Source organism: Salmo salar, chromosome ssa04 (genome assembly GCF_905237065.1).
Source record: "Salmo salar chromosome ssa04, Ssal_v3.1, whole genome shotgun sequence".
Classification (NCBI taxonomy): domain Eukaryota; kingdom Metazoa; phylum Chordata; class Actinopteri; order Salmoniformes; family Salmonidae; genus Salmo; species Salmo salar.
In genome coordinates this window covers 45,162,586-45,183,261 of record NC_059445.1, presented here as the reverse complement: position 1 = coordinate 45,183,261, position 20,676 = coordinate 45,162,586, and the positions used below count along the sequence as shown (strand labels likewise).

Genomic DNA, 20,676 nt, shown 5'->3' with positions numbered 1-20,676 from the left:
GCAAGGTTATGCATATTATTGGTACCATTGGAAAGAAAACACTTTGAAGTTTGTAGAAATGTTAAGATAATGTAGGAGAATATATCACAATACATATGGTTGGAGAAAATCCAAAGAAATCCAACCGGATACTTTTTTTGAGATAGACCATCCTCTTAGAAAAATGCAAGAGAAAGCTCATTTGTAAAATAGCTCCCTGGGAGTCAGCAGTCTATGTTCAAAGTTTCAGGCTTGTAAAAAACTAATATGAAAAAATAGTTTTTGTATGAGGACACAGTCTTGAAAATCTGTGTCTTCGCACGCCATGATGTAGTTGCGCTCCTGCTAAAATCGGTTTCCTATTGAACATACTTCTTTCAGAAAGATATATTATAGTGTGATTACATTTTAGGGTGTCTGAGGAGTAAATACAAATGTATTTTGACTTGTTGAAAGAAAGTTTAGGGGTAGATTTTCGGATTCCTTTCTCTGCAAGTTGAACGAGTGGATTACTCAAATCAATATATGGACTTTTTCAGATATAAAAAAAGATTTTATCTAACAAAATGACACTACATGTTATCTCTGGGACCCTTTGGATGACAAATCCGAGGAAGATTTTCAAAAAGTAAGTGAATATTTAATCTTTATATGTGAATGTATGAAACCTGTGCAGGTGGAACAATATTTGGATGTGGGGCGTCGTCCTCAAACAATCGCATGGCATGTTTTCGCTATAATAGCTACTGTAAATTGGGCAGTGCAATTAGATTAACAAGAATTTAAGCTTTCAGCCAATATAAGACACTTATATGTACCTAAATGTTTAACCGCTATAATAACTATGAGAATCTATTTGAATTACGCGCCCTCCAGTTTCAACGGAAGTTGACCCGCTAGCGGGACACTAAACAGGTCAACATTCACAAGGCCGCAGGGCCAGACGGATTACCAGGGTGTGTACTGCAAGAATGCGTTGACCAACTGGCAAGTGTCTTCACTGACATTTTCAACTCTCCCTGTCTGAGTCTGTAATACCAACATGTTTAGGGCAGACCAACATAGTCTCTGTGCCGAAGAACACTAAGGCAACCTGCCTAAATTACTACTGACCCGTAGCACTCACGTCTGAAGCCATGAAGTGCTATGAAAGGCTGGTCATGGATCACATCTACACCATCATCCCAGAAGCCCACTCCAATTTGCATACCGCCCTAACAGATCCACAGATGATGCAATCTCTATTGCACTTCACACTGCCCTTTCTCACATGGACAGAAGTAACACCTATGTGAGAATGCTATTCATTGACTACAGCTCAGCGTTCAACACCATAGTGCCCTAAAAGCTCATCAATCAATCAATAAGATGGGACTAAACACCTCACTCTGCAACTGGATCCTGGACTTCCTGACGGTCCGCACCCAGGTGGTAAGGGTAGGTAACAACACTCCCGCCACGCTGATCCTCGAAACAGGGAACCCTCAGGGGTGCATGCTCAGTCCCCTCCTGTGCTCCCTGTTCACTCATGACTGCATTGCCAGGCACGACTCCAACACCATTATTAAGTTTGCCGATGACACGACAGTGGTAGGCCTGATCACCGACAACGACAAGACAGCCTATAGGGAGGAGGTCAGAGACCTGACCGTGTGGTGCAAGGAGAACAACCTCTCCCTCAACGTGATCAAGACAAAGGAGATGATTGTGGACTACAGGAAAAGGAGGATTGAGCACACCCCCATTCTCATGGAGCAGGTTGAGAGCTTCAAGTTCCTTGGTGTCCACATCACCAACAAACTAACATCATCCAAGCAAACCAAGACAGTCGTGAAAAGGGCATGACAAAACCTATTCCCCCTCAGGAGACTGAAAAGATTTGGCATGGGTCCTCAGATCCTCAAAAGGTTCTACAGCTGCACCATTGAGAGCATCCTGACTAGTTGCATCACTGCCTGGTATGGCAACTGCTCTGCCTCTGACCGCAATGCACTACAGAAGGTAGTGCGTACGGCCCAGTACATCACTGAGGCCAAGCTTCCTGCCATCCAGGACCTCTATACCAGGCGGTGTCAGAGGAAGGCCCTAAAAATTGTCAAAGACTCCAGCCACCATAGACTGTTCTCTCTGCTACCGCACAGCAAGCGGTACTGGAGCGCCAAGTCTAGGTCCAAGAGGTTTATAAACAGCTTCGATCCCAAGCCATAAGACTCCTGAACATCTAATCAAATGGCTACCCAGACTATTTGCATTGCCCCCCCCCCTCTTTTATACCGCTGCTACTCTCTGTTGTTATCATCTATGCATAGTCACTTTAATAACTCTACCTACATGTACATTTTACCCCAATTACCTCGACTAACCGGTGCCCCTGCACATTGACTCTGTACCGGTACCCCCCTGTATATAGTCTCACTTTTGCTATTTATTTTTAAACTGCATTGTTGGTTAGGGTAAGGGTAAGTAAGCATTTTACGGTAAGATCTACACCTGTTGTATTCGGCGCATGTGACTAATACAATTAGATTTTGATTTGATTTGATTTGTCACTAACACTGTCTACCCTCTAAAAAACACACAAACAGCCCAAACAAATCCCCGCCTTAGGTCACAACCCTGAATCGCTCATTTTACAAACACAAAACACTTTACAAACACAAAATACCAGACTACAAACTACTATTAGATACAACACACACACTGCAACTCACAGAGAATTCAGGATCGTACCGTTTTCAGGGTGCTCCATTTCCCCGATGCTGCCATCCGGGGTGGTCCTCTCGTAGTGGTCCTCAGGCAGGGTCAGTGGCCCGATGCGGGGGCCTGATGATGACTTACTGCTGGGCGTCTCAGATTCCTCCAGGCCACTGTCATAGTAACTGTGCTGAGATGCATCCTGCACCGGATTGGCTGTGGAGAATGTCACTCTGCGATGGGGGAGCTGAAACCAGAATAGAGCTCCATCAACATAAAAGTCTAACAGAAACCTTCTTAATAGAGGAGCATAATGATAAACGACAGAAGACCATGTCCTATATAAAGCATAGACTCAACTCTATTAGCTGTAATGGAGTTGACTCCGGTGGGAATCTCCCTCTTACAGAGATAAGTTTACTAAATGTCCAGTTGCCATATTCAACAATGGAAAGATGACTTCTCATGGCACACACACAAGCACACTCCCTCACCCATGCACACCCCTCGTAAAACGGAGGAAACCACTGATACAGCATAAAATGCCTTATTGCCTATTCTGTGCTGCTAAGAGTCTGTGGTGGAGATCAATAACCCAGGTCTGTACTCCACTCTCTCCTTCTCCATCCTCCCCTCTTCTTTCAGGCGAACTAAACAGATCCATTTTAGCAGGGATTGGAAGCATTTGGACAGTCATTTTAGCACGTATACTGTACAGGAACCAGCTTTTAGAGCATACATTACCATCAACACTGGGTTGTTCATCAGGTCTACCAGACCACTAATGCTGCCACGATGGTTTCGTTATTATCAATCATTTATAATCTAGCAACTCTTAATTTACTCTCTCTCTCCTCAGTTTCATTCATTCTGTCTTTCTTTCTTTCTTTCTTTCTTTCTTTCTTTCTTTCACTCACAATCAGTACTTCCTTTCTGTGTTCTGTAGTGCTGGCCAACATATGCTGCGTGTAAACTTCCTCCTCCCACATGCCCCAGTGCAAATGGTCATGGCCATACAAAAAGCCCATCGTTAACATTTGCACAGGAAAAGTTAGTGAGCTTTATCCATCAATTTAAGCCTTACTAAACGAGATGTTTACTACTTCTAAAATCGCTCTCTCACTGTGTTTGTGTGTGTAATGTACGTGTTTGTGAGTGTGTCTTAGGGCATAATCTTTTATGCGTTTCCTCCCTTAATTACATTATTTGATTTGAAATAAGGACCATAATGTGACGTCTTGATGAGTGGTAAAACAAATGTCTTGAGAACCTCTTACAAACATCCTAACATGCTTCTTAACGACGTCCTGGTAACTGACAGGGAACTACACAAAGGTCCACCAGAGAACATTCCCTTGGGACAATTACGTGATGTCCTACCCTGCAAACAAAAGTTTGTCGTTAGGACGTCCCTGGAGCGTCACAACATTTTTGCCTAAAGTGGTCAGGATGTTGTGTCATGGTCCCCTGCAGGTTTTGTCTAGTTCCCAGTTTGTCCCGGGGATGTCCCCAATAATGTTTTTAGGATGTTCTTGGGATGTTGTGTCATGGTCCCCTGGAGGTTTTGTCTAGTTCCCAGTTTTGTTCCAGGGATGTTCCAAGGACATTTTTAGGACATTCTCGGAATGTTGTGTCATGGTCCCCTGGCATCCTAAAAATGATCCCGGAACTAGACAAAAGCTCCAGGGGACCATTTATTTTGATTTATTTAACCAGGCAAGTCAGTTAAGAACAAATTCTTATGTACAATGACGGCCTAGGAACAGTGGGTTGTTCAAGGGCAGAACGACATATTTTTACCTTGTCAGCTTGGGGATTCAATCTAGCAACCCTTTGGTTACTTGCCCAACGCTCTAACCACTAGGCTACCTGCCACCCCTGCCGACCATAACATAACGTCCTGACTACTTTAGGTGACCATGTTGTGACATTCTAGGGACATCTTAACAGCAAATTTTGTTTGCAGGGACGTTCCTTTTGAACATTCACGCAATGTCCTGAAGATGAGTAAAGTTAAAGTCTTGAGAACAACCTAAAAAGGTAATGACATGGTCCTCAGTGACAACCTGGAAACTTACAGGTAACTAGACAAAGGTTCACCAGAGAATGTTCCCTTGGGACCATCATGCAACGTCCCCTTGACCATCATGAAACGTCCCCTTGTGGTCATCGAATGTCCCACAGATAACGTCCTGTAGGTACCAAATAGGAACCTTTTCGTAATGTTGTCTAATTGACATCAAAATACCTTATTATAAAGTTATTCAGTGACCAAACCGGGACCTGTACTAAACGTCCTCTTATGGTCCTGAGGATAACATCATGTTTTAATATCCCTAGAACGTTCTCAGAACGTCAGTGGGATAACGTCTGGCCAAGACTTAATGGGACCTAATCGGAATGTCGTCTAATGTCCTGAGGACATCCCCTCTTTGCTGGTTTGCTTTACTAGGATGAACCGAGGTAATGGTATTCTCAAGGAGAACTCTCAGACTGTGATTAAAGGTCTCCAAGGCAGACACATTACTATTTAAATGTAAGGGGGCATTTAGTTGTTTAAATATGGATTCTTGCTTAAACTGCTCCTCCAGGCATAGCTACAGAGTCAGCATTTTGGTAGGCTGGGAGGCCGAGAGGCTGGGGCTACGTAGATGGGAAATAAGATTCCCCCTTTTAGTCTGAACACAACTACTCCACCAGGCCTGGAGGGGGTACAAAGAGGAGACAGAGAGGGAGGTGGAGCAGTAGAGGGGGCATCAGGCTGGTAGTCGGGATCAACGCTTGGGGCTAGAGGCGACTTGCAGGAGATTCTAGAGGACTGGAGGCTGGAAACTCGGAAAGATTTAGAGCTGGGGGTGGGGCTAAAGCAAAATCAGAGAGGACTGTATGTAAATGTGAATATCTAATCAATCTGATCAGTGTCACATAGAATTATCCTTCCTTGCTCAATGTCACATGGTTTGATCATGATATGAGTGCAAAAGAATATACAGATGGGATTTGTCTGAATCAGAGAGTTTGAGGCCCAGACTGAGGATTCGTCTGGCCTGGCACAGTAGAGCGTAAATTATGCCCTGTAGCTGGCTGATGGAGCTGGCTGTTCTTCTCACAGTAGGTGTGGTCTGGTGAGAAGTGTTGCTCTAATGGAAGGAGAGACATTCTCAGTTCAGCATGGGCCTGTTGAGGCCGGTGGGAGAGCGTTTTTGTTGTTGTCTGTGAGTGATTCATTCACACCATTACTCCTGCATCCTGTCATTTGAAACGGTGTGAACAGTGAGATTTGTCATTAGTGGCAGCTACATTCACACTGGCTGATGCTGGCTACAATAATGCAGGGCTTCATAGTGACAACATTATGGCATTTCAAGGCCACTGCACTCATTGTTAAGTGCATGATTTCCTGGGTATAGAAAGGTTTTCCCATGGAGGGAAAGGTAGTCTCAGAGACAGTGAAGAGCATGAATACACATGAATATAACTCACCAAATGGCAATATATAAGGGTTTGGTAATCTAGCCATCTATGTGCTCCCTCTCTCCTCTCTCTCCCTATCCCCATCTTTATAAAAAATTATGTTTTTTCCTCCTTCATCCTTATCCTCTGTTCTCCATCCTATCTAGTCTCATCTCCCTCTACCCTAATTCATGTTGACCCCCGTATAGTGTCTCCCTCTTGTTCCTGCCTCTTGCCCCTGTCCCCCTCCCTCCCCCCTCTGTCTCTTGTCCTCTAGTTTTCTGGTAGCTGTGTCTCTTTGATAAGCCTGCAGTTTTGAAGACTCCAGTTCCACACTACTTGCCTCCAAGCTATTGCACCTACAATACAAAAACAACTATATGATAGAGAAAGAGAGAGAGAGAGAGCAAGAGAGAAAACAAGAGGGGGTTCGGTCAGTAACAGAGGAGACGGGAGTGAAATTGAAAAAATAAAAACAGATCTGAATGCAATTCTTTCACTTCTGCTTCACGTTCTATGATTTTATGCTTGCTGCATCTCTTCAGAGGTACACTCCTTCATTGTCATATTTGTTCGTGCAGCTCATATTTTCTGTGCTCTCCTCCACGCCTTCAGAGAACGCGGCTCATTGATCCCCGCGTACACGCCCAGACTACCAGAGCCACAGCGTACTCACAACACACTGTAACTAACTGGGAATGCTGCTAGGATTTACATGCAGGGCGGCTAACAAACTGTCAAGAGTTTACAAAACACACAGGGACTCTCTAACTAATGCCAGAGTTTGAGTTGAACAAGGCACTGTTTATACTGCTATAAACCTATACGACAGTATTGGATAGAGAGTTACAGACACACATGCATTGCATTTTGTTATGCTAGGATTTAATTGATCTTGGCAAAACTATGTCAAATGATTATGTAGTAAATCTCCAGATTAACTTTCAAGAAAAATCCTTGACTCCCTTACACATACTGTGAACCAAAATAGATCACAAGAGGCATCTCCCATACTAGAACTAGCCTTGCAGTAAAGCATCTGACTTTGATCAGTTAGAAAATAGGTAAATTGCTAAACACCCGGTCTCTAAAAAAAACTCCTCTTACTGGAATTGGTAGTTGTTACAAGCCCATTTACCCCCACTTCCTTCTAAAATGTCTACCTTGGCTCTGATTGTCCTAGCTAGACCATTACCCCTTTCTATCCCCTTTTCTCTCTCTTTCTCTGCTGTCTGTTCAATGCTCCCTGCAATTCTCTCTACCTCCCTGGAAAAATCCTACTCTCCCACCATACTCTCCCCGTTGTCTCAGTCTCAATCTCTCTCCGCACTGCTCTCTCTCCCTCCATCTTCCTCTATCCATCCCTTTCTGTCTCTCTGTCACTCTCCCTCTCTTTGGCAGAGTAGCTTGCCATTGGGATTTAGAGGAAATTGAATTGAATTATGAAGGAATTTCTCTGCAGTACGATTGGCATAATTTCCCCCCTCACAATAAAACATCATTCTCATATCTCTCGGTGTGGGAGAATGAAAATAGGCCGTGCACAATTCTTTCTCTCATCCTTTTAAATTGAATTTTTCATATCACAAGGCCATGGAGACATCTGCCATTTCCTTTAAGATGGGCAGAAACCCATTTCATAACATCCGAAAGGCACAGACTGTGATTCAATGGGGAAAAGTTATACTTCCAACAGCAGTGTATGTATTCCTCAACACTGAATGATAACAAAGGGCAGCATAGATCTCAGCAACTTGAAAAGGTAAAAGCATACCAGTACTATAAATTGTATATGTTTGCCTTCACAACCCATTTGGAGCACTTCATTCAAACCTTGGTGGAGCGGAGTGTCTTATTCCTAACCTCACTCTCTCTCTCCCACTCCTGTTGTCTCTGCCTCTCCCTTGGGCATATGAGGTTTTCTGTGTTTTAAAAAAAATATTAAACTGTACTGTGTACAAATAAAGAGGTAGCGGGTCTCATTCAATCTCCACTCCTTTTGTTTTAAGAGAACTAGTGCTGAATTGACAAACAAGGTAGGCTTTTACAGAAGATGAGAAAATGCTGCCTACATTAACATAATGAGAAAATGACAGTAATTGTCCTCCTTTACAATACCTCACCCATTCCAAGTAACAAGAAATGTTAAAAACCTCCCTGTAGAATATGAAATATAGTCACACAAGGCTTTGTCAATCAGGCCAGAAAGAGGGTGTGGAGGAGAGGAGAGATGGAGAAAGCCAGACACCAGAGAAATTAATCCGCAATATCCACTCCCTAGTGGGTACCTTAGTCCCCCTCAAAGTTCTCTCTTTCAGGGTGAATATCTCTATTCCTGCGCTATCGGGCTGGGAGGCATGCATGGAGCTCCAATTGCTTAAAAGAAGTGGAACATAATGGGGTTGTGAAGTGAGATGACAAAGCCTTCAAGCATGCTTAAAACTTTTTTCTGGGCTTCCTCTTCCTTTTTTTTCCCTTAGTCTTTTTTCCGGAATGTCTATTAATAGCGTCTCATATCCTTGGTGATCGTCTTCATTTGTTAGCCTACATAGGAGATGGAAGTTCTGATTGACAAGTCATTTTATGAGGAAGGGGATCTTGGAAATGCATCTCCATCTCATTCCTGCGCTCTAAGTAATCCGTTGGAAACAACTTGACGGGCATTCCATGTGTCCCTTCATCTTATCAAATCAAGGAACTGATGACATTAAAAAATCATTCTTAATTAGATCCGGAGCTGCCTTTTTCATCTCTGGCTACAAGCACCCTGCCACTGCCAAAGCAGTGGGACATGTTCCCTCCATTGATCTATCTCAGCAGACCAGGGGATTCAGCAGGGCCATAACACTGTGAAACGAGGCAAAAAAAACCCGACATACCAAAAATCATCAGATCAAGAGATTATTCTATCTGAGCTAGCGAGATGTGCTGTGTGTCCTCTATTGCCTCTCAATCACATTGCTTGGCAGGCTAGATAGAATGTAGTCAGAAAAAATCTAAAGGTATCAAAGGCTGAGAAGCATCAAAGCCTAGGAAACAAGCAGTCCAGATGATCCAGTGGTACATACATACTGTAGCAGTGTTTATTAGTGGCGTGAGGTTTAGCTGTTTGTTCACCCACATCCGACCACAATTGCAAACATCCCAACCCATCCACAACCCCCAACTATATGTGATAAAGTGAAAATCTGAGGCCCGCACCCGACCCTAACCCGCTAATATAAAATGAGCTGTTGGCTACAGTCACAGACCGCGTAATGATTTATTTGACAGGGGGTGCATGATTTTCTTTTGCCTGATTTAGATATGGTTCTGCTTATAATTTCAGACATTTTGGTAGGCTATTTGTTAGTCCACTTGTCTATAATTAGATACATGCAGCTTCTCTTCTGTCATTATATGTTGCCCTAGAAGACTACATAAACCCTTGCTCAGCAGAATAATGTCATAAATCGATAAAATAAATGCTTCAATCTAGTTGACATCAGTAAAGTTCTCTGTCATCTTTCGTGGCGCAAAAATGTTTAGTGACTGGGGAGAAAAATACGTATGACATTAGTTTGACTGGTTGTAAGGAAATAGAAAGCTCTAAAAATGACATGTTTTGATAAGATTTCAGTTCAGCATATTAAGCAAGAAATTAAGCAAGAAATGCTTAATTCTGCAGGAGTTCATATTAAGGCTATGTAAGAGAATATAGACCTATTGTCATTGTCCAGATTTCAGTTTCCGTCGAAACCATCTGAACAGTAGGCTACAGTTCCCTTGACGTGCCATAGGCCTATTTCAAGTCCCGTCTTATGACTGTTGAATTTGTATAGCGCCTCACAATCATCACACATAACAAAGCCGGCACTGCTATCATCCTCTTTTACAACTTCACCAAATCTTTCCCAAACATTACTTTTCTGTCCCTCCCTTCTCTTTATTTTTAACTCTCCATTTCACAGCTTTTCTTTTATTCAATTAAATTCCGACATTGTCCTTTTTGGATCGACGTTAACTTTTTCTGCCTGTTCCCAAAGCATTTGGTGATTGGCTGTGTAGGATATTTGGAGCACGAACAGTTAGGCCCTGAATCTCAGGCTGACACACTAATGCCAGATAGCCTAAGATAATGAAAGAAAAACCTTAATGTAGCCTATAGATATGACTTGCACAAGAGTTATACATATATGTCTTTTTTAAGGTATTGTTTTCTCTTTATTCAATCCGCCGCCACCCACCCTTCTTTCATCAACACAATATTTCATGACACTAAACCCCCCCCCGTGGATATAACAGCGGGGACTGTGGGTTATGAGTCAACCCGCGCATCACTAGTGTTTATCCAGCACGCTGTAAAGAGGCCAGGCTCAGATAGATGCCAGGCTGATGAATCTGCAACTTTCTCCACTTAATGAATTTAAAGCTGATTAGTGATCGATAGGGACAGGGCTGGCTGTTGGGGGAAGGGGTGCTAGGCCCAATCATAGAAGAAGAGGTTTTGTGAGGAAAAACACAGGTCAACGGTTGAAAAGCACTGTCGTAAACAATAAACAAACTATCCAATGAAGCCTTGTAATCAGAATGCATTGATCCAGCATTTCCAATTAAGTGGGAATGGATGTTGGGGTGAAAAGTTTGGAGAAGTGCTCACTCACGCTCGTGTTTGCAGGGTGCAGTAAAGCTCTGATGAGGGCTTGGTAATTAAGACAGGATTTTGAACATCTCTCTCTAAAACATAAATCACGTAAGCTTTTTTTTCTCTAGCGATGTGCCCAGAGTATGTTAAATAAACTCACACCAACACACCAACTGTTTATCATCTGGCCACAAAGCCACAAGCAACCTAACTGGAGAGATGCAGTAATACTGTCTTTTTAAAAAGATTGCTGAGAGCATTGCTATGGTTTTAAAAATGAAACACAGTATGTCTTAAAGAGAGTAGTATTGAGTTGGATACAATAACTAATAACAGTGCCCAGGCTAGGCCGTCGGATAATGTGTTATTGTTGAAATAGATCCAGCATGAGATTGATGACAGATCTGATTAAATGATGGCTGAACTAATAACACTGGGCCATGGTGGAAGTCCCTAAGCACAATATCTGGCAAAAATATTGTATCCCAATGTCCCTTCACAGCTCATTTGAGTCCTATGTGACATATTCATGGCTCATCGTGTCAAATTCTGGTCATCAGAGGACAAGAACGATGAACCCTATAATTACTGAGGGCCATTCTGTCATCTCCTGTTAGAAAAACACTGCTGATGCTTCAGGAACAACTTGAGTGTCTGATGTTCAGACTACTGCATGCGTGAGAAGCTAATTTCATCACTGTGGATTTAGTGAGTGGTTAGTAGGGTCAAGTAGGACAGGGTGTGGACTGTAGTCATGAGAGGTTAAAACATGTTGTACTGTCTATGGTGTATAAGGGTTGTAGTTTACAGGAGTAATCATAAGACAAAGCCAATGTAGAGATGTCAAAACATACTGTTTTATAAGGGGGAAAGGTTGTTATCCAAGTTCACTGCATATGAACAACCCCACGCACTGCTGCTATTCGCTGCTTATTATCTACGCATAGTCTCTTCATCCCTACCTACATGTATAAATTACCTCAACTAACCTGTACCTCCGCACATTGACTCGGTACCGGTACCCCCTGTATTTAGCCTCGTAAATGTTATTTTATTGTGTTACTTTTTTTACTTTAGTTTATTTAGTAAATATTTTCTTAACTCTATTTTCTTTAAATTGCATTATTGGTTAAGGGCTCGAAAGTCAGCATTTCACGGTAAGGTATACACCTGTTGTATTCGGTGCATGTGACAAATACAATTTGATTTGATTCGATATCACGTTGAAGTTGATATAACCAGCATGTCAAGTTTTACTTTAACTTTTAATGAACAACGTTGGATGCATTAGGGTCTCAAGAGGTACAAGTTATCACAGCGCTCATAAATCCAATTCCTTTACAGTGAATTAAAGTGCCAAACTATAAACAAGTCCCTGTAACCCACAGGCTACAACATTGATTTACTGTTAAACAGTAGAAATTCCTTAGACTGAAACCTTTAAACTATTAGCTAAGGTGGGCAGAGACTTCAAAAAAGAGCATCCTCTATTCTCTGCATGCTTATTATAATGGGAGCAAAGCAATATTGCCTTTGCTGTTGTAGGTGGCAAAGCAACGCAGCAACACAAATAATTGTCTTTCAGTAGCTGGCTGTAATTGCTACCTATTGTGCACCTAGGCCTGCAGGGTTACCGTTTTTGTCATCACACAGGATTATATAGCATGAGATAACGAATATGATCCGGGGGAGATATACTGTAAGAGATAGTGGAAAGTGATAGGCAGGATAGGATGAATGGCTGTTGCCCCTCCATTCTTTTAAATAATTGATCAGAGCGCTAGAGTTAAAACTAATTTGTATTTTCATTCTATATGTGTCTCCCAATAACTAGCCCATAAATTACACATCAAAACATGGCTGCATCAGAAAACACAACTGTACGTCTGTCAATGGGGCTGTTGTCCATAAAATGAATACAGAACTGACAAGCTGACAAGTGATGGACACACACACCCCCCCACACATACGCACGTGTGTACCCACCCATGCACACCCACACCTGTCTCATTCTATGCTGCTCACAAATAAGCCATGTTTATTTCACACTGAATAATGCTAAGTGTTTACGCAAAGGGACCCAAATAAGACATTGATTGAAGATGTATTCAGTGCCCAACCAACCCAACACAGAGCCTCTCAATCACACAAATGCATGATTAATACATCAAACAGTACCAGCTCCCCTCCCTTTACTTGTACATGCACACACACGCACACACACACACAAGTATGAACACAGACAAACACACACACACGCACGCACACACACGCAGTACCCACATACACACAAGTATGAACATGGACACATACACACACTCACACTGCCCCCTCCCTCATGGTTAATACATCAAACAGCATTAGCTTCCTGGATTCCTAAAGCTTAGACAGACACGGTTCTGACAGCCCATGATTCCTCAGTCGCTGCTGCCTCCCCCTCCAGCTTCACCAGCTTCTTTACTCCCTATGAAGTCTACTGTATTTGTGTGGTTACAGAACATGCTGCCAAACTAGATTCACTTACGTATTACCTTCTCTTTTGTAAGCTTGTATAATGTCAAGTTAGAAAGCAAACCATACAACAGGATGACAGTGGCGAAGGGCTTTATGTAGACTCCAGAGACATAGCAATCAATAAACACATGCATTGATCAACACCTCCTTATTGTAGGAATGCTACATCCAATTGGTATAGTGGTTATTAAGAACGATGTCCTTTATGAATACCCTGCACTAGTGGTATATCTGGAATCAGTTCTTGGATAGGTAATTTCACCATCCATCAAAACATTCAAATCAACATACACTGAATGAGTTAAATTACAGTGTGCCCTGTGCAATTAGGCTGCTTTTCTTTTAACCATTTGTAAAGCAGCAGTGAACAAGGCCTCTTCTGAAAACAGGCCAGTGAATGGAGAGAGCAGGTGGCCTATTGGATCCAACCCTAATGAAATGGACACTCATTAGTATATCAACAGCATTGAAATGCTTTATAATTACCATGGCAACTCCATGGCCTGTTACCCTATAAATACTGGGTTTAAGTGCCCCCTTTCCCCTTCACATTTACAATGCTTTTATTATGCTATTGGATTTAATTATTGGATTTAACTATTGGATTTTAAACAGGGTGTTGTATGCTTGCTGTGGCCGCATGAATTAAGCAACAAAAATACGCTGTCTTTAGCCTTCACTTTGATGCCTATCAACCACACAGGAACTATAATCTTGTTCCTGCCTCACACCGTTCAAACATCATCAATGTCTATGAGCTGTTTTTCACATCAAATGGATTTATAAAAAAATCCTATTCTCCCAAGTCTCCATTTGGTTACAATTTCTCATGTGCATTAGAAAATACAACTTGGACGCTATGAAGTTCTAAATGTGCCTTGACAATCTGAAGCCCAATTATTATGCCAACTTAATATTAGCATTGACATGCTACTATCTGGAGACTGGGGTGGTGTTATCTCCAATTACCTGATCATTTTCAGAGTGAGCAGGTAATCCGTGAAATAGCCTGTTAGGCTGCAAGGACAGAGATGCAACGTCTGTCTCATCTTTTTTACACTAGGACATTTCATTAACTTAAACCAGCAGTTCAGACGTTTCGACGTAAGACACTTAGCAGATGGATTTAGGTGTTTGAAAGGTATCCGGGGAGTATTATGCCAGTCTAAATGATGTCAGAGTGAAAAGGGGAGGGCTGTCTGTGTTAGGGGCATCCCATTGGGCTGCTGATAGCTTAAGCGTGGCGAGACTCAAATGGATGTGATCCGCTATACTGCAAATCCTAAAAAGCGGATAGAAGAGGCTTTAAAATCACATTTCCAGGAGCATCATGCAGCCAGCCAACCACAGCAGAGCAGAGGAGTCACGTAAATAAAGACCATGGTGTTAGACCCTGTCCATCAGCACATTGACAGGACCTGATTTCTTAACTGTCCACTGCAGCCATGTACACTGAACAAAAATATCAACGTAACATGTAAAGTGTTGGTCTGGTGTTTCATGAGCTGAAATAAAAGAGCCCAGGATGTATGTCTGTAATAAAGCCCTTTTGTGGGGAAGCATGTATTCTGATTGGCTGGGCCTGGCTCGCCGGTCGATGGGCCTGGCTCCCAGGCCCATCCATGGCTGCACCCATGCCTAGTCATGTGCAATCCATAAATTAGTGCATAATACATTTATTTCAAATTACTCATTTCCTTCTATGAACTGTAACTCAGTAAAATCTTTGAAATTGTTTCATGTTGCATTTATATTTTTGTTCAGTATAGATTGATGTGTTTCCTATGTCAGTCAGTCACAGACTACAGGGTGGGTGTCAGTGCAAACTAACAGGGCCTGATTCACTGGCCTGCGCTGCACTCACTCTCAATAACAGCACCAGTTTTGATACCCGTAGAACAACAAGGGCCAATTTAACTGAACTACGGCTGCTTGGATTCTTCATAAATCTCCTCAGTCATTTAGGCTGCCATTGCATTTTTATGGAGATGGAAATAGAAGCTTGGATATCACTCTGGGACTCTTTGGAATCCACCCAACTGACACAAAAGTGCCTCAAAATGTGAGGATGATATGGATTTCTGGAAGGGATAGTGTGTGTGTGTGTGTGTGTGTGTGTGTGTGTGTGTGTGTGTGTGTGTGTGTGTGTGTGTGTGTGTGTGTGTGTGTGTGTGTGTGTGTGTGTGTGTGTGTGTGTGTGTGTGTGTGTGTGTGTGTGTGTGTGTGTGTGTGTGTGTGTGTGTTTTCAAGACTCCTTTTATCATTTCAGTTCTGTATTAATTTGATGGATTGTTGCCATATCATAAAGCATTATATTGTCTGTTACAGCTATGTTAGGCTACACAGTGAGGACATAGGGAAGTAGGATGTGGATGTACAGTACAATACCAGTATAATGTGAAAAATGCACATCAGTGGTATTAAAAGTGACATAGCTCCACTTTTATTGGCAGAAACACAAAGAAACAAATTGGACATTGTTACACAGCAGGGTGTGCCTCACCACCCACAATAACTGTGTGGGCGAAGACGCACACACACACACACACACACAGAGAGAGAGAGAGCGAGAGTGCAACTGAGGTTTCACTGGAGGAAGGTCGGTTGGGTTTACTGACAAGATTCTTCTGTTTTCATTAAAACGACAGAACTTTTTCATAGACCACAATCTTCTCTTCCAGAAGAATCCTACTTAAGGATGAAACCAGTCAGTGTGACATTTCTAGAAGTGTTTTCTGCGTATCAGCCTGACATCTGCCTTCACCATAAACACATAAGGCAGACATACGAGAAGACTCCTAACACGCTGCAAGAGTTCATATCAAAGGGCCCCACATTAACTTGTCAGGATGGAAATAAATAATGAAAAGAAAGAGAGGAACACATCCCAAGTCAGCTAGTGTGGCAGTCCTTTGATACACTATCAAATATAGAGGATGTTGTTCCCACTATTGAAATAAAGTTTCTGCTCCAACTCCACTACGTGTGACAATACTGGGAAAAAAAACTGCACAAACAATCGGCTTGTTTTAAATAATTTCATTGTAATCTACATTTGATTTCCTGCCATTGTACTGCTAGCTGACATTCTATGAGTGTAAGCAGATCTACTGGTGTGACTCAGCGGAGAACGGTGATATTTGCTGGCAATAATGAAGAACCACTCGAGGAATCCTGCCAATAATTTTTTTTTAAACGTTGGTACACTCACAAAAGGTGATATCTAGAACCTAAAAGGGTTCTTCAGCTGTTCCCATAGGATAACCATTTGAACAACCCTTTTTTTTCCTAAAGGGTTCTCTTATGGGGACAGCCTAAGAACCCTTTAGGAACCATTTTTTCTAAGAGTGTAGAGTCTGTGAAAAATGCCTCCATTTCCCTGCTGGCATTTTAGTGGCATTTTGATGTGAGGGTGTCTGGAGTGTCCCCAGGAGGGTGTGCTGAAATCCAATATAGACATTACATATAACGATTTCCCTGCACTAGATAACCATCCCATCCCTAACATCTCAAATCAATAGCTAAACCCAAATCCAGATGACCATCTTAAATCAATAGGAAGAAATGAAATGTACTTTAACATTTCATTATACTAACTCCCCCATCCTTTCATGAATAAAGTGAGCATTTCTCCTCATTGTGGAGCATTTGGCGGATATAGAGCGGGTAACTCCCAGGTGGAGAGAAACAGTGGGAGAGTGGCTCATTTTTGGACTGAATGCAGTGGTGGCAGGTTTTCTCTGGTCTCTGCGGTAGGTTTGCAGGCTTTATTTTTCCCCCGGTTATGTAAGGGAGACGGAGCAGTGCTGGGCTGGGTGACTCAGTGGCAGGCGCTAGCAGCTTCCTGCTTTATTTATGAGAGCTGGTGGTTTTCTCCTGCGCTTCCCTCCCTGCCCCAGTGATTCATGAATGGACTGGACAGCCCCGGCCTGCATTAGAGTAGAGGTGCAATGGGACCATCCTCAACAAGGGTAGCAGGTAGCCTAGTAGTCAAACCGTTGGGCCAATAACCAAAAGGTCGCTAGTTCCCAATCCCTGAGCTGACAAGGATGAAAAATATGTTTATGTTCACTTTAGCAAGGCACTTACCCCTAATAGTTCGAGGATCATCATTAACAATGGCAGACCCTGGCCGTGACCCCACTGGAGTGTTGGGATATGCAAAATAAACATTGTCAATACACAAATAGGACAAATATAAGCACCCACCAAATTATTATTAATAAGGGAGCAACAAGGACTCTCTCCTATTCCCCTTTAACTCTCCATGTGACTCCAATCAACAGCGTTTCTGAGTGGTTGAGAAGGGTAGCTACGCCATAAGATTGTCTTCGAGACACTACCCCACTTTGGTGTATCTTGAAAGACAATTTTTCGTTTATTAATCCTCACTGGAAATGCACAGCACCCATCTAGTGTAATGACTGCTCGGCTGAGGCAGGCAGGCACGGTTACACTGTTAGGGCAGAAAAGAAGATGGGAGGATGCATGAAAAACTAGAACTAACGGTGCTGCTGTAATAGTCAAGGGGGTTAAGATCATAGCAGAAAACCCAATAATACTGCTCGGGAGCTTTTAACAGCGGGTTTATCATTAAGATGAATACTGAAGAAAAGGAGTGGAATAAGCCACAGTAGCTAGACAGCCGAGCAACATGACCCAGCTCCTGCTCATCATGACACTTTCATCTACACAGCTACAAGGACCAGTGAATAATAAGAGGGAATTGTATTTATTCTCCTTTCCCTCTCTCAACCCCCCCCCCTCTCCTTGGCTCTCTGTCACTCACTGTCTGATGGGTGGAAGACCATGTCGGACATGCTTCCATTAGAGGGGAGACTGTTCAATTACCTCAGCTCAAGATGTTTAAGCCCTGCCAATTACTGAAACATCTTCCCTTTAAATTATGCATACACAGAGCTGCTAAGGTGGTGTGTAATGATTTTCTCCTTTTGATACCATCCTAGTGTGTTCTAGTGTGTCGGGTTCAATTCGCCCGTGAGATAGGGAAAGGCTCATGGATATCTCATGTCTGTTTCAGCTCCCATGATGCACCAGTACTATATAGCCCAAAACCCTGTGTGTAACTCTAGGCATATTTTTTTAATGAGCATGGCCTTATTTCTATTACAGCATATTGGATGACTGTCATTCATATTCCATTCACCCAGTTCAATGTAACATCAGTAAGTTTAGGCTACTACATGATACTCTAATTCTCCATGTACCCATCATGAGGTTGATACATCCGAGCCTATGAATTAAAGTTTACAACGTAGATGCACAGGTCGAGATAAGTTTTAGTAAACAAGGTAATAGACAGTGCCTTGCCTGCATCTAGCTGATATAACAGTTCCAAATTCTGGTACGTTTATCCCCGTTTCATTCCGTTTTCTTCCGTTTAACAAATGTTTTTCAACAGAATCGGCGGAATGAATACACCCCTGAATACACCCCTGTTCACTTTCAAAGCAGACACATAAAAACAGCATGATCCCTTTGCTCGTTGTATATATAATTCCTTCTCACAACTATCTACGAGCTCTCCTCCTGTCACCTTTTCCCTTCGCTTGCGGACTTTAGTGCACAACACATCAGCTGCCTGTGACCAGGCAAAAAAACTTGAACTAATGCTTTAGTAAACACGCTACAATCATGCAGTACAGTGTACAGTCAGAAAGCAGCTTAGCAGTTACACCTGCGGGCACCGCTGGCAATAAATTAATAAAACCAAAAGCTTACTTTGACTTGGATGAGTTCCAGTGTTAGATAGCCATAGCCAGCTAGCTAACATAGCATCCCTCTCTGTTTGAGTTGGGGGTTTGAGTAGGCTAAACTAGCTAGCTGCATTTGCTAACTGAAAGTGGAAGTTTAAAAAAATACAACCAAATATAGCTAGCTAGCTAGCTCTCTCTCTCTCTCTCTTGCTTCTGCTTAATGTTCAAAACTGTTAAACTATTGTCTTTCACTCTCTGAGTCAACTACACACATAATTGTATGCACTGCAGTGCTAGCTAGCTGTATCTTAGGCTTTCAGTACTAGATTAATTCTCTGATTCTTTGATTGGGTGGACAACATGTCAGTTCATGCTGCAAGAGCTCTGATAGGTTAGAGGACGTCCTCCGGAAGTTGTCATAATTACTGTGAAAGTCTATGGAAGGAGGTGAGAATCATGAGCCTCCTAGGTTTTGTATTGAAGTCAATATACCCCGAGGACAGAAGCTAGCTGTCCTCCAGCTACACCATGGTGCTACCCTACAGAGTGCTGCTGAGGCTACTGTAGACCTTTATTGCAAAACAGTGTGTTTTTAACAATTATTTGGTGATGTGAATATATGTAGCATAGTATTATATAAAAATGATAACTTTTTAACGTTTCACTATTTATATTTTTATGAAATACACTGAGGAGGAGTTTCCACTGATACAATCCTAGGCTAAAGTAATCTGCAATCATTTGGCCTAGTCTGCCTAACATAAAATTCACACAGTCTCTCTGTATGCTCTGAGAAAGCACCCCCCTCTCTTGTTCCCCTGTATCCTAGCAACCCCTCCATTTCAGACACAAGGGATGCACTTCTGCACCTTCCCAGTCACGATGCTTCTCGCCTCCTCTTGCTGTCCTCTGACTTCCATCCTTCTACCTTTAACTGACCTCAACCCTCAGGTGAAAAACTATAGTAGGTCCACTGCTCCACATGGCCATGTCTGTCTCCATCTTCCTCCGACTCTACATGTTGGTTCTTCTCAATCCTTTCACACAATCCAGGCCTCAAAACTGCAACCAAAACACTTGTATTTACAACACTTGGACTGGGCAGTGCGACACCAATGTTTTATTGGCCGCAAGTGTGCCAGTGGAAAAAATATGTAGCTGGTCACATTAGTTTTTGGTTCACAATTTGCTTATTTTTTTATTATCATGATTTATTCAAACAGTAATGTGCAATTGACCAAAAATAAACCACATGAAAGTATCTGCCTGTCCCTGTTTCGCTGTCGGCTGCTGTGTGAGCGAGCCACTCCCTCTCCCTACTGTGCCCATGGAGGAGAGAGAGGTGCATTCTAATAAACACAACAACATGATCGTTGCTCAAAATGCAATTGCGTGAAAAATATAGTTCTTAAATTACTGTTGCTCTAGTTACAGAGAGAATAGTTACAGCTTTCTGTGTATATACCGTATAATCTACTTCTTACATCTCAATATTGAGTTCAAAGCACCACTTTACAACCAGAGTAGGCTATGTAGTATGGTTTTGATGCACCAGCAGAGCGGAGCCAAGCGGAGTGCACCATTTTGAGTGAATAGGCCTGCATCAAGTAGCCTTTAAAGGCCTATAGCTGGAAAGTTTTTGTAGGGCTTTACATTTACTGATAGATTAATCAATTAAATCTGCATGTCTATCTA

The 20,676-nt window shown here is 42.4% G+C and overlaps 1 protein-coding gene across 1 annotated transcript in view; it reads right to left on the bottom strand.

Annotated features, from left to right (window-relative positions):
- Positions 1–20,676, bottom strand: part of LOC106603262 (protocadherin-1) — a 93,077-nt gene that overhangs the window by 18,318 nt on the left and 54,083 nt on the right. The window contains exon 4 of the mRNA XM_014196662.2: positions 2,710–2,920. Within this exon, the coding sequence (XP_014052137.1) occupies positions 2,710–2,920 (211 nt within the window). The remainder of the gene's footprint in view (positions 1–2,709; positions 2,921–20,676) is intronic.